The sequence below is a fragment of the Monomorium pharaonis genome, chromosome 10, assembly GCF_013373865.1.
Source record: "Monomorium pharaonis isolate MP-MQ-018 chromosome 10, ASM1337386v2, whole genome shotgun sequence".
Lineage (NCBI taxonomy): Eukaryota > Metazoa > Arthropoda > Insecta > Hymenoptera > Formicidae > Monomorium > Monomorium pharaonis.
The window spans coordinates 15,561,633-15,577,540 of NC_050476.1; the positions used below are offsets into that span (position 1 = coordinate 15,561,633).

The 15,908-nt window shown below is 33.3% G+C and overlaps 1 protein-coding gene across 1 annotated transcript in view; it reads right to left on the reverse strand.

The window, feature by feature from the left end:
- Positions 1-1,187: 1,187 nt before the first annotated feature.
- The window catches only part of LOC105834094 (uncharacterized protein CG3556-like), a 106,976-nt gene continuing 92,255 nt past the window's right edge, over positions 1,188-15,908 (reverse strand). The window contains exon 7 of the mRNA XM_036292674.1: positions 1,188-1,346. Within this exon, the coding sequence (XP_036148567.1) occupies positions 1,285-1,346 (62 nt within the window). The 3' untranslated portion in view covers positions 1,188-1,284. The remainder of the gene's footprint in view (positions 1,347-15,908) is intronic.

The following is a 15,908-nucleotide window of genomic DNA, read 5'->3' on the forward strand; positions in this document are numbered from 1 at the left end:
ATACGCCACACACACACACGCGCGCGCGCGCGCGCGATGAACAAAATCTACAACTTCTTCGTAGCACATCGAGAAATGCTAATGCTGGCGATAGCTATAAACAGATTAAATTGTGGAGGTAACTTTGATATATTATAACTCCGCCCAAAAAAATCGTACAGACTTCAATTTTTTTCCAATTTGTAGGGAAAAGTTCATACTTCGTAATAATTTTTATAAAATTTTCGAGAAAAATTAATTGCACCCCGTGAAGCGTGTCAAAGTATGAAAATTTTTGAAGACAAAACACATTCTTATTTTTGAAGAAATGCAAAAAAAGGAAAAGGAGAAGATTAAAATCTGACAAATGTTCTTTGAAGTAGAAACTTTAAGCTTTAAAATGGAAAAAAAAATTTAATATCATAAGTTTTCGTGAAATTACTTGATTATTTAAAGTTGAGTGAAATTTTGATATAAATTTTGTTGCGTTGATTTTGTTACTCACAAGGAAACCTCGCAAACTCAAAAATTCAGATTTTAATGAAACTTAGCATAAATGTAGAGGGGGTGAATACATGAATTTAGAAATTTTTAGTTGGTGCCCAAAAACGGTTTGAAGGGGTGAAACCACCCTTCAAAGTTGAGACGATTTTTGCGGTTTTTCGATATATCTCGTAAATTAAACAAAATATAAAGAAATGTTTTATACGAAAGTTTTACAGTATAAATACCTTTATTTAACTATGCTATTTATTAAAAAAAAATTTTTTTATAAAAAAAATTTTTTTTTGAAAAATAAATAGCGTAGTTAAATGGAGGTATTTATGCTGTAAAACTTTTGTATGAAACATTTTATTTTGTTTAGTTTACGAGATATATCAAAAAACCGCAAAAATGTCTCAACTTTGAAGGGTGGTTTTACCCCTTCAAACCGTTTTTGAGCACCAACTAAAAATTTCTGAATTTATGTATTCACCCCCCTACATTTATGCCAAGTTTCATTAAAATCAGAATTTATGGGTTCGCGAGGTTCTCTTGTCAGTATATGTATGAATTCACGTCATTCATACACACACACACACACACACACACACACACACACACACACATAAATTACGTGAATTCAAATAATGTATCCATCTTTATTACATTATTTAATTTCACATTTGCTGTTCGTTCAATGTTCGTTCGCTACATGTATACTCAGCTTTACATTATTCTTTGAAATATTTATTCTTTCTTTTATATTATCCTCCTTTATTACATTTTAATATCATGTTGTCCATGTTTTTCTCGTTACACATTTCATAGCTTCTTATACCAAAAGAGATAATGTTCTCCTTCGCTAATCCGCAAGTTATCAACACCTGAAAACAAAAAAAAATAATTAAAATTACTGATAAATTGACAGCATTATTGCTGCACTTTGTTTAATTATACTTGGCAAGCAAATCATTTTTTTTTATTTAAAAAAATTTTTTTTATTTTTTATTTTTTTAAGTGTAAAAAACATTTCCTGAAAGTTTTAAATAAATCAGTTTAAAATTGAGGGAGTTGTTTTGAAAAGGTACATTACACGGTAGCACTTACAATTAATGCAAGTAGCACGTAGCTGCTCTTTGGCAGGCATGTTCCTTTTTTCGGAGGTCGAATATTGAATATAATGGGGAAAAATGCTTGTTTTAATGTATATGTAAGAAATTACTGTTAGCAAATTGAAGGATTTTTCAAACCACTATATCAGTGTAACAGTCAGCATCGGACAGTGCTGTCATTTGTTTATATGTATTTTTATATTATTTTGCCAATTTTCGATACATGGATTCATGTGTTTACAAAAGTTACATGAAATGTGAGATAGTCTCAAAAGTATCAAAAATCCAGGCCGAAAAAAAAACAGTATTTTAATCCCAAAACGTCGGAGAACGTAAATAAATCAAATGAATTTAGCATTTACAATAAATATTTTGTTGAACCTCATAACACTGTTGAGTTTTGAAGCCGTCGAAGGAGAGGTAGGCCAAGAAAATATATTCCACGTTATAACTGAAGTATCGAATACTTATACTCTTATTTTACCAGACATACACCATGTTACAGCTTACCGGTCGCGAACAGAGAGCGAGCGTGCCCGGCGCGAGTGCGAAGATCAGAAGCATACACGTATCACGTGCTTCCTATGGTACCTTTATTGCCTAAGCAATGTGCAATGCTCCGAAATTCTCTATTTACAAATAGCGCGCGGCTTTTAAATCTCACATCTAACAACATCATATACAAAATCTAACGCAATACTAGGTATTTATTGTAGTTGTGGAAACCCCATGTTAGGATTGATTAGTTTGATTCGAACCAACTATTTTTCTTTTTTTGTTTGTTTGTATTACTCACACAAATAAAAATTTATATGAAATTATATTTTTGATATGTGTGTTTTTACACATATATCCCTAATAGCCAAATGTTAGCAGTATGCTGGCAATATGTCAGCAGATTAAAACATGAATATCGAACAAATTCCTGTCTACTGCGTCCTCATTAAGCTTATTTTCTGACAGCACAATTTACCGTCATAATGCAACAGCAGAAACCCAGCAGAAACTATGCACGACCTGCCTTTATAATATGATGGCAGAAACATCGTAAGAATAAAGGCATGACTTACCATGAGTTATTGACAGCAAAAATGCAGCAGAATTCCTGCATGGCTTGCCGTTACAATACAATGGCAGAATCACGGTCACCCAAATCATAGTCTCATTTAGCGATCAGAAAAAAGGTCACGGTACGATACGATGATTTTTCGCTGAGATATGCCCATTTGAATAAAAAGGCAGTTTTTTACTTTAAATGCGCATATCTCAGCGAAAAATCATCGTATCGAGATGAATAAAAAAGCATTTTGAAGGAAAAACTCTGTACTATCGCATGCTTTTTATCCCATTGAGTTGCGATACTTGCCTCACGCCATGGATCGTCGCAAACTCGAACCAATATTTTTCAATTTCGCATGCTCTCGCTTTGTCATACGCCATTTAAAAAAAATTATTACGCAAAATTTTACTAAATCAATTCTTAAAGTAGACATTTGAAGCTTTAATTTCTTTTTTTAGAAACCTTTCTATCTTTATTACTCGTGTAGTTATCGTCATTGGAAGTTTAGTGATTTTTTGACAAATTTTAGGTGTACCGCTTTTTTTTTCAAGTGAGTGTATAAATAAGTAAATATTTTAACTAATAAAATTTTAAATGTTTTAAAAAATTAAAAATTTTTTAATTTTTTGTACCATTTTTTTGCAAAATTGTATATTTTTAGAAAAATTATATTTGCAACAAATCTTTTATTTGAGAGATTATAATTTGTAGCTGTTTTTTTAATTTCTACAAAAATTTGATATTTTTATTAAACATTAAAAACTCCTACAAATTTTTATTTTTAGTAAATATTTTTACATTTTCATAAAACATTTTTCTAAAGTTACTATACAAATTAAAAGGAAAATGATACGCAAAAATATTAAAATAAATGTCTAATTTTAATACTATTTTTCTGATAATATCAATAGTAATATAAATTTAAAATATAAGTATAAACATTTTTTTACAACATCTAATACATCTTTTCTTTATAATGTGAAAATTCGATTAAAATAAAAAGGGGAAATTTTACATCATCAAAATTGATGAGGGACAGTTCTGTCCGTTCCCTTGTTAGTACAATTGTTTGGAGCATAGTTCAGATCCGTTCCCCTCTCCCATTTTTAAGCTATTAAAAGAGAAATTTTTGGTTATACAAAAATGACCCCCGTTTACAGACGAAGACGGGTTAAGTGTTCAAATTAATATATGTTTATCAGTAAAAAATATCAAATAAAAAAAATTATTACACACACCCACACACACACAAATAAGATAATTAAATATAAAACATATAAAACATAAAAAAAGAATATCAAACAAAATATTAAAATAAAATAATAAATATAGTAATATTGTTACGTCCGGAGGACTTAACGTTTTTTCCTATCGCTGACCCTTCTAAGAAAAATAGTTAAATAAGAGAAATCATATTCTAACGGTTGACAATAACAAAAATGTTTGCATAGGATCGCTCTATTGTCACGCGAAAGTTCGTGAGATATAGCGACAATTTTAAATTTCATTTCCAGAGAACGACAAATACATAAATCAAAAATACAGCCATCAAACGAAGGCTCCAGTTTTCCGTAAACAATTTCTAAAAACGACCGTTAGATATGATTCAATTCCTTTTAAATCTAAGGCAATGTTGAATTTAGAATAAGAAGAATTGTAACAGCTATCTTTATTACCGGACCACACTCAAACAATGCCTTAGATCGGTACCTAACGTAGAGACAAAAAAAGGGAAAATATTGAAACTCGAAAAAGAAAATAGTAAGACTTATCGGACAAGAGATCTTCGGAACTATAAAACTTACTACTCAAACAAAAACACGGTTCGCGTTTTTCTAACAACCGAAGGTACAACTCTCTACAAATAATTTATCAACGAACGTAAATTTCCTTTTTTTTGTCAGCTGTCCCTTAGATAAGAAAACGAAAATTGTAAATCTCCTACCCCTATACCCCAAACCCAAAATAAATTGGGCAGAGACGAGAAGAGATGAATCAATAGTTGATCATCTCTACAAAATAATAATTTCGTGAGTTTCCAATAGACAAGCTCCAAATTTGGTGGTTTTAGAAGGGCCTACCAATCCAAAAATGACACCGCCTACACCTCAACCCTTCCCCTCGAGAAATTTAGTATAAAATCGCGATTCTAAAAACCGCGAGCAGCCTTTTTTCTTCTTTTGCTTTATACCGAGTTCGCGTAAGTCCGCATCTCGTCGAGTCCAGGTGTTAATGCACAGACAAGACTAAGTGAACTCAAGTGAAATGAGAAAAACTTCAATACTTCTGCGACCGGAGGGCTAACGAGTCAACTTCCATCCACCTCGACTCAACCTTGGACCGGCTTTGAATGACCCACCTGGAACTCCGAATCTGACGATCCGACCCTGAGCAACTCCAAAGCCTTGCTTTCACCAGACTTAGCCGACTCGACAAGTAGTAAGTCCCTAAATAAATTCTCATCGAGTTCTGTTTTAATTTTTGCGTAATATAAAACTTAAAAATTATAGTGGACGATACATTCTTCCACCGTAATCGATCAAATTTGAAACGATCACGGAGACGGGCTATCAGGCGGGCTCGCGCTTATCCTGACCCTACCAAACATACCTCGCGTCCAAAGGCCTCTTCATCTTTAGTGGAAATCGCGGATTTCAACCCTGTCGCTCGAGAGTCTGACCGGCCGTTCCGGTGCGCGGATTCCGAGGCTGTCGCTCGAGTGTCTGACCGGCCATCCCAGTGCGCGGATTCCGAGGCTGTCGCTCGAGAGTCCAACCGGCCGTTCCGGTGCGCGGATTCCGAAAATAACGTTCAAGCTTCCGAAGATAGCCCTCATAACATTCAAAATTTCGCCTCTAGCGTTCAAGATTTCGGACTATTTACGGTATCTCGGACTTTAACATTAAACAAATCTGTACTTTCTTCACGTCCTCCTCCCTCACCTCACTATTCTCCCATCAGTTCGCCCAAAAGAAGAGGTTCCACCGCCACCTTCACCCGCATCATCCCTCGAATTCTTAGCCGAATTCCCCCTTCTACCTCCCCATCCACGATACTACTACTACGATGGCACCCAAATTTCATTACTCGAAATAATAGAACAATTCCCCTTCAAAATTGATCCCCTTCTCCACCATTTCCGCGATCTTACAATTATTCCGGAAGCGATTGATCCGGAAGTGCTTTTAAATATTTTACCCGCACTCGCTCCTAAGAACCCAATCCTTGTATTTACCCCCTATTATTGCGATCCTTCCGCTATCCCCGCTGATTTCTTTTACAACTTCTTCCCCCCTTCATACGCCACCACAGAAGAATTATCCTAAAACTCACATTTCCCGATTTAGTAAAAGAAAATAATAATTATATAATAGGTATTAGCTTTTATCCGAAATTGTTAGTTGTTATTTCAAAGATATACTTATGTATCGGAATATTACTCACTATCTAAATTATTATTTGTTAGCCGATCTTTGAAATTATCATTCCGTAATTATGATAGCCGATTTTTAGATTATTTGTCTAAATAGTTTTCTTCAGTCGTGCCAAATGACCAATTTACGATCCAAGCAGCATTTTGACGTCCGCCCGATGTTAAGATAAACACACTTGGTATCCAACGTTTTCGCTACGTCGTTTAGACCCTCTTTTGCACTAATTTGAGGAATCAAATTTAAGTTATACGTTGGGAGCCGACTTATATAAGTTAAATTGAGGTTACATTTTTTCCACTAGTTTTAACGTTGGTGTAAGTAATTTTTGTAAACTTTGATTTCATACACTCTGCTAGACCTGAGGTTATTTTTTTACAACACGTAATATTTTAAGTGTAGTTTTCGTGCTTCTATTCAAACCATATGACGGCATTGGTGTAATAAATGTCTCATAATACGTACTTATCAATTTGGCACAAATAAAATGGCTTTAAAGGAAAAATATAGCTTGCGTAGTCTTTGATACTATTGTAATTTTGACATAAATACACAAACTCAGCACTGAAAATTTATAGCGAAACCCACTTTATTGATAAATGTGGAAATGATAGGTCGAAATTAGACAAATTTCTTCTAAAATATTCCAATTTACTAAATATTTTATTAAATAACTGAAATTTTCAACATGTAGATTTTAATTTTTTTTATCAAAATTACTTTTAAAATAGACATGTTGTGAAAATTAACTTTAACAGATATTATTTAAATACTTTATATATAAATTGTTAATAAAATGCGTTAAAAAATATTAATCTAAATATACTAGAAAATGGCAGATTATTTGTCTTCCTCTTTGAGGAATGAAAATGGCGAAGTCGGCGTTCCACACTATATCAAACTATACGTAGTAAAAAGTGTTTATATTATATATTTTACTAAAATTTGTTTTCTCGTATAAAATAATGAACTTTTTCAGACTTTTGCAAACTAAGTAGTATACCACTGTAGGCAAAATTGTACCTATATTGACTAAAAATCTTAACAGGGTCGCTAAACTAACTTAACATGTCGATAAAGTATCGATTAGTTGAAAATTTTGTACTAGATTTGCGAATGAGTCGTATATCTTAACTAAATTCGACCTATGCATACGCATCTATGGTAATCTCTTAGGTTGTGGTTATGGTATAATGTAAAGGCCCCCGCACAGACTTTTGTATAACTCATAACATAAATGCATAAGAAATTTGATTGGTTGAATTTCTTATGCACTTTTTTTTTAGTTTTTCTATATTTACAAATATTTAATTTCTGCAAACAAGTCAAACGTCACATCAAACCAAATGTTTTATTTACACTCATATCTCTACTCTCTTTTAGGCAGAATTTGTTACCATTTCTCGCAATTTCTTAACGTCAGTCAGAAATGACCACAGGCGACGTTTCACAATGTTAGCGTTTTACAACATTTGATAACAAAACGGTTTACGTTGGGAATTACGTATTAAAGTCGCCTATTAAAAGTGTAGTGCAGTGTATAACGTCAGGCGAACATTAAATACCTCAACGTCAGATAATAGAACTTAAACCGTTTCATATTTGACGTTGGAAAAGTGATAAAAAAAGCACGTCGTAATTTTAACGTTAAGACAACGTCCAAAGAATGTTAGTATTATTTTTTAATTATAAGTTACATTTTATAACTTTCTTGGACCGCTTACAACGTTGTGATTAGTAGAAAAGTAGTCCATAGTCGGAAAGTTAACCGAAAAATGCTACTTGGGGACTTACTTAAACATGAATAAAATAACGCAAACGAAAATATAATTAACCAATTAAAAAAATAATGACGATTGAACAACGCACATCGTCTATAAAAATATGTCATAATAATTAAAACATGAACAAATAAATAATGCAATAAAAAAAATTTTTTTTAGAAATTAACGGTCAGAAAATATGGTCAAAAATCTTGTCGAGAAATCTAAAAAATCAAAACCGACGGAAAACGTGTAATTTATGAACAATATGCGTATTGTAAAAAAACTATAAACTTACATGTGTTGATTCCAGACAATATTAACACAAACAAAGAAAGCCAACAGTTTCGACAAAGCGTTAAAACGACTGTAACATTCGGTAGTTAGAGGCAGAATAAGCGAACCTATTGTCCGTTAGTCATTTTCGATAAAATATCAAACAAATAATAATATAAATAGTCAAGACACTCCGTGTCCTTCTGTAGATTGATGCCATTAACTTGTTCTTTAATATGGGTCATTTCTGAAATTAACCTTTTTTAGTACCTTGATTCAGAATCTAATATCTTAATATTATTCCAATCAAACAAGTGGTTATTTTTTAGAATGTGTTCTGTTACCACAGAGTATCTCGACGATTCTAATTTAAAATTATTTGCGTGTTCGGTAATTATTTACATTAGCGATTTCTCATCGATTTTGATGACCTTCAAATATATTATTAAGGTCATCATTCTAAACGACTTCCCTATACATGTTACTCGACTTTAGTTTTCGAGTCGAGCGGCGGTACTTATACACAAAAAATTATTAACACAAAAGTTTAATAAATACCATACTTTTTTAATTTGCACTAAAATGTTTTAGTAATACTTAAGGAGAGCTCTCCAGATAGCCAGTTGATATAATAAAGATATTAGCATCTTGCTACGCATTTATGTCGTCCCTCGTGCTGTTGTTTGCTAGCATTCGACGTCGGAAATAAAATTCTTTGCAAGTTTCAAACATTATGCTAGCATTACTTAAGATCAAAGTTGAATGCTAGCAAATAACAGCACAAGAGACGACGTAAATGCGTAGCAAGATATTAATATCCTTATTAGCAACATGAGAACAATTTGTGTTCATACATACATTTGTGGCTATCTGGGTCATTCCTCACCGCACAAAACGAATAAATCTGATAGAAAAAAGCATCGCTCTGCCCCGCAAAAGAAGATATTAACAATTAAAGTTGATGAAAAAGTTTAATAAAATTTAAAGCATGGAAATTCGCAAAAGATTATGTAGAGAACGCGTGGGCGGGGAGGGGCGGGGCCCTCTCCCCTGCACCCCTCCACGTAATTTTTCCTAACCTAACCTAAACATTTTAAAGTCGCTATTTGGTTAATGCAAAAACATTGGAAACTAATAGCGTGGAAAGTCGTAAACCTATGTGGTACTGTACAAGTGTGGACGTTGTTTACTTTACGTAAGGCACTGATATCATGTATCGTATTTATGAAACTCGCAACCAATAGAATATTATAAAATAAAGAATATAGAATATTAAAATTAAAGTAAGAAAAGATATCATATAGCTCGCCGAGGAAGGCTCGCTATCACAAGGTGTCAGGTGACATATGCCTCGTGCGCTGCCGGCTGGTCATCGCACTGGTCAACGCACCAGCCGCCTTAAGGAATTTAGCGAAGCCAGCTTAGCAACAATCATGCCACCGGAAATGCATACTTGCGTTTTGACAATTGTTGCTAAGCTCGCGAATATTTCCCGCGCGCTAGACGCGCGCAGGAATGACCATATATAATCATGCGGAGGGCCCGTTGCCCCCACTATTATATCAAATCCGCGACACTATTTAAGCTGCTGCCGAACAGCAGCCCGCGGGATCAGTGACAGATAATCAAGCCGATACGTACGGCCCGTACGAGTGTAAAACAAAAGAGTTCGGGACTTAGCCGCGGCAAAACCTCAAGCGAGCAAAGACACGACGCGCTATCTTCGAGTCACGCGCCGTATCTAATCTACCCAGTGTAACACGACGCGGCTAAGTCCCGAACTCTTCCTTTGCCGACCGCAACTATTGTACAACAGAAGAAAAATAAAACTTTTTCATTAAGTTAACTTAAGAGGGGCAAGTCATGTAACGCGCTGAAAATTGAGTGATTTTTTGGAATTTTATTTGAGGAAATTATACAACCAATTCTTTTGAAATTTTCAGGGTATGTTATTGTAATATTGAACTACTAAAAAAATATTTTTTGACAGAAAAATAATATGTATTTTATAAATAATAATAATGTAAATCTAATGCGTCGACGTTGAAGTCACTTGTCGGCGTGCAATGTAGCGCTGCTTGTATTCATCACAAAAAAACCAAATAGATTTCTTTTTTGTACGGTTTGCGTTATCAATTGAACCTATTGTTAAAGAAAATAATGCAAAATTGTAAAAATGGCGACACGTAGAAAAAAAAGTATTAATTTTTACAAAAAATTTTTGTGTTAATTATGCAATAAAAATAATTTATTTAAACAATACAATTACAAATAAAGGTTCAATTTATGAGGAAAGTATTTATCTAAATGTGTGCACAAGGAGAACTCAATCGGATGAATAGTTTTTGAGTTATCTTGCACGCCAATTTTAAAAAAGTAGTTTGGAGAAAAACGCGTTTAAAGTTCGAGTAACAAAATCGTGAAAAAATCGTAATTTATTTTAACTTACCGCAGTTTTTTGCTAATCTGCGATTCCAGGGCCATAGAGCAGATCTTCCTGTTTTTCGAACATTATTCTAACACAGCCAAGTTAACATTTATTACAGAGGGATCGAAAGACTGAGTTTCCGACTCGTCTACATGAGTGCTCCGTCCAATTCGACAGTTAACTTTTCGACGAAAGTAACATAAAAGGAAATCTCAAATCGGTTTCTACTATTTTTTTTCATATTCTACGGAAAATTTCCTATAAGCAAGAAATAAAAATTGCTAAAAAATTTCGATTTACATGACTTGCCCCCCTTAAAATCAGTGAGTGAGTGATTTGAGGACCCTGCCAACAAAAACCGCTTTTTCCGCGAGTTCCTACTCCTTGGGCAGCAACGAACCTGTAAAGATCTTTGTCACACCGCAAGGCGCAACATTTTGTTAATAATTTTTTGTATATAACACAAAAACTAAGGCCTAGCGGCGGTAACATGTATAGGGAAAAGTAGTTCAGAATGATGACCTTGACAACATATTTGAAGGTCATCAAAATCGGTGAGGAATCGCTAATGTAAATAATTGCCACGTGTTCCTTAATTCTGGTAATTAAATGCCTTTTCGTCTTACATATGACGCGTTGCAATTTTTACAGCATATTTTGTAAGCAATATTATTCCTTAGAATTATGTCGGTTATATCCTTCTGCACCCTAACAAACTAGCTTAACTTGTTAAGACAACGAAACCAACCATAAACAAATCTTTATTAACAAAGGAGGAGGCGGTTTCAGATATATGCCTAATATAAGGCAGTACAAAATATTTTTTCTTTATGTGTTGACTTTTAGTTGTACCCTGTTTAATTTGAGAGTTTGTAAGTTTTAATTAATTATTGAAATGTTTCTTATGTCTGTTATTAATTTTATGAAAAATAAGATCCAATGAAACCTCAAAATATACATCAATATATTACTAGACAATGGTTATCCATTGGATCTTATTTTTCATGAAATTATGACACATTTTTATAGACGATATGCGTTGACATTTTTATAGACGAAACGTTTCAAAATTTGTTCAACATTTTTTAACACAGTTGTTTTTAATAGCGTTTATAATTATAAATTTTTGATTTAATAAATTATATTGTATTAAGAAAATTAGTATTGGCTCGATATATTGACCTGCTTATCTTATTATTTTTGTTTATAGAAAAACAAAACCGACGTCGCTTGGCCACATACAAAGAAAATTAATTTGATGAGCATATTTGTGAAAAATTTGTACACATTTCTTTTGTAAACATTATAAACGATACTGTAAATTCATAATACCTACTAATATTATATCCGCTTATATTATGTCTTTGTATGAGCAGCCATTTTCATCGGCCATTTTTAAGATTATTATTATTAATGTTAATTGTTAATATTAATATTTTTTATAGAATTACAATAGGAGCATTTTTTGTTTTCTTTTCATTAAAGTTTAAAGATTTTTAGTTAATATATAATTTTCTTCAGATTTCAAACTGTCGATTTTAAAAAATTAATTAAAAGTTGATGCATTTAAATAAAAATCGCAAGGTTAGAAAAACCTACGTATGCGTAAATTGGGAGTTTTTATATATGCGTACTGAGGGTTAATTTGTATGTGTGAGTATAATGTTTTATATAAAATAATTGTTATTTCATTAATTAAAGATATTTTAGTTTGAATAGAAAGGCTCCTGAATTGAATGTTCCGAGTTCAGATGTTCTGAACAATGTTTAGAGTACAACAGTTATATGTTTCAAGAAAAAATATCGTTTTATAATTGGCGCAGTTAAAAAATATCATATTTTAAAAAAATATATACCGCTTAAATTAAATTCGATTAAATATTATTATCTTGAAGAAGGTATCGAAAAAGAGCGATTTTTTTGCCGACCGGAGGAAACTTTGGGATTTACGTTTTTTTACAGTTTTGAGAGTGCTGAATTCAAATATGATAATCTATACTATTAAAACCTTGGAGAAATACATTGTACTTGAGATAATGTCAACAATGTGCATAATTAACTATTATAGTGACATTTAAAGGAATAATACATATTATACATTAAGTGAATATACTAACAAAGAAACTTCGCGAACCCGAAAATTCTGATTTTAGTGAAACTTGGCATAAATGTAGAGGGGGGAAACACCCCACATAGAAATTGGCATTCAGTGGATGTCCAATGGACGTTCATTAGAGGTTTAGTAAACTTCCTTAGCTCCATTAAAGGTTTACCTCCATTGAGGAAGTTAGATAGACGTCCATTAAGAATCCAGTAAACTTCCATGACTCCATTGAAGGTTTACCTCCATGGCGGAAGTTACATAAACGTCCATTAAAGATCCAGTAAACTTCCATGGCTCCATTGGAGGTTTACCTCCATGGCGGAAGTTAAATAGACGTCCATTAAAGATCCAGTAAACTTCCATGGCTCCATTGGAGGTTTACCTCTATGGTGAAAGTATATATCCCTAATAGATAGACGTCTATTAGGGATCCACTAAACTTCCGTAGCTCTATGGAACATTTATTTTCATGATGGAAGTTAGACGGACGTCTATTATGGATCCGTTAAACTTCCATAGCTCTGAGGAACATTTACTTCCATGATGGAAGTCAGATAGATATCCATTAGGGATTCACTAAACTTCCATAGTTCTATGGAACATTTACTTCCATGGTGGAAGTTACCCAAACAACACGCTTGCCAAAATAAAAACTTGAAGAGAACTTTTTTAAGAAAACATTTAGATATCTTGGAAATGATGTCAAAATGGTAACATTTATCAGACGTCTACTAAGAGAGGTTTTTGAGATATCTCATTAAAGAATTTTATTTAAGTTTCTTGAAAATGTTATCTTTATGACATCAGCTAAATGATATCGGGTGGCACTTACTTGGACACGGTTCAAATGGATACGGTGCATTTGGACACAAAAGAAATCTTATTAAAAATGTACACCAGTTATATGCACACGTAAAATTTGACCACCGGATATTTGCACACGAAAAAATGCCCACCGTTCACTTGGACACGTAAAAGTTGCACACCGCTCACTTGCACACCGTTCACTTGCCCATCACTCATTTGCACACCAAGAAATGCGCACTGATCATTTGCACACGGAAAAATGCGCACTGATCATTTGCACACGGAAAGATGCACACCAATCATTTGCACACCGTTCATTTGGACACGGTGCTTTTGGACACCGTTTATTTGCACATCGCTCAGTTGCACACCGTTCAATTGCACACCACTTAAGTCGCAAACCCATGTGGTGCAGTAAATGCTTTACACACACACACACACACACACGCGCGCGCGCGCGCGCGCGCGCGCGAGGGGGGTGCAAGGGGGGCCTTTGGCCCTCCTCCCGCCCCTACCCCGTCCAAGTTGCTAACCCATGTACACATTGCAAACGCAGCCACAATGTATGAATATTTAATATGCGTTTGACTGAACGGTGTGCAATTGAACGGTGTACAACTGAACAGTGTGTAAATAAATGGCGTGCAACTTTCCATGTGCAAATGATCAGTGCGCATTTTTTCGTGTGCAAATGATCAGTGTGCACCTTTTCGTGTGCAAATGATTAGTGCGCATCTTTTCGTATGCAAATGATCAGTGCGCATCTTTCCGTGTGCGAATGATCAGTGCGCATTTTTCCGTGTGCAAATTATCAGTGCGCATCTTTCCGTGTGCAAATGATCGGTGCGCATCTTTCCGTGTGCAAATGATCAGTGCGCATCTTTCCGTGTGCATATGATCGTTGCGCATTTATTGGTGTGCAAATGAATGGTGTGCAACTTTTACGTGTCCAAGTGAACGGTGGGCATTTTTTCGTGTGCAAATATCAGTGGTCAAATTTTACGTGTGCATATAACTGGTGTACATTTTTAATAAAATTTATTTTGTGTCCAAATGCACAGTGTGCAAATGCACCGTGTCCATTTGAACCGTGTGCAAGTGCACCGCTTCCAATGATATCAGCTTAATGTCGAATAAAAGATATCACAATGGTCTGATTTTTTAGCCGTCCATGCGCGTCGTAGTTGACTCAGAAATCAGACAACACTATAACATTCTGAATGAGAGATCCATTTAATATTTAAAAAAATTATCATAAAGATAATGTTTTCAAAAATAACGATTTGATGTCTACAATTACTGCGCACAAAAAAATGCACAAAATCTAAATTCATCATGTACTGAACAAAAACAAGATAATAAATGTTACTATACTTCAATTTTTCTTAGAATATATGATCTATATAGTTAATCATCTAATTAACCATTTGAACGCTTCAAAGTATTAATGCTAAATAAATCGCAATTTCCATCAAATTATTAAAGTTATGGAAAAAGATAAATTTAACAATAAAATTACTAAGTAAATAAATTAATGCTATTTATTTTTAATATGTTTTGCAAAATTTAATTGCTTTTATTAAAAATAATATAATTGCGTCAGTTTATAACATATAGGTATATGTAGACAATAACAAGTACGATGAGTCAAATTGGCATAGCAGATAGAGTACAATATTCGTAATCTTAAGGTCCCAGGTTCAAAACCTACCAGCGGCAAGTAAGAATAAAATAAAATAATATAATTTAAATTTAATTAATTAATAAAAATTTGTTTTAAATTTAGTATGTATTGTTAATAAAAATAATTTTAAAAAATGAAATTTTTATTTTAAATTGTTATTTCGTCAATCATCTATCGAGGCTCCATGAAGCCTCTATTAATGATCCACAAAACATCCGTCAGTCATCCATCGAGGTTCCGTGATGCCTCTATTAATAATCCACACAACGTCTAATATATTTTTTTGACGACGTCTAATGGAGATCTAATAGACGTACACAATGCGGAACTGTGGATTTCTAATGGCTCTATATTGGACATCTAATGGACATCCACTGGAAGTTCAAACTTCCATGGCAGACGTCTAATGGACGTCTATTAGAGGTTTTATTTCCATGTGGGACATGAATTAAAAAATTTTTAGTTGGTGCTTATAAACGGTTTAAAAATTTGAAAACACCCTTCAAAAGTTGAGAGTTTTTACGTTTTTTCGATATATCTCGTAAACTAAATGAAATATCAAAAAATGTTTTATACAAAAGTTTTATAGCATAAATACTTCTATTTAACTATGCTATTCATTAAAAAAGAATTTTTTTTTTAATTCAACTATCCCTATGTTGAATATTTATTGCATTAAAATTTTAATTTCAGTGAAATTCGACAGTGTAGAAAAGGATAATACATGAATTAAAAAAATTTTAATTGGCGCTCAAAAACGGTTTAAAAGGTTAAAACTACT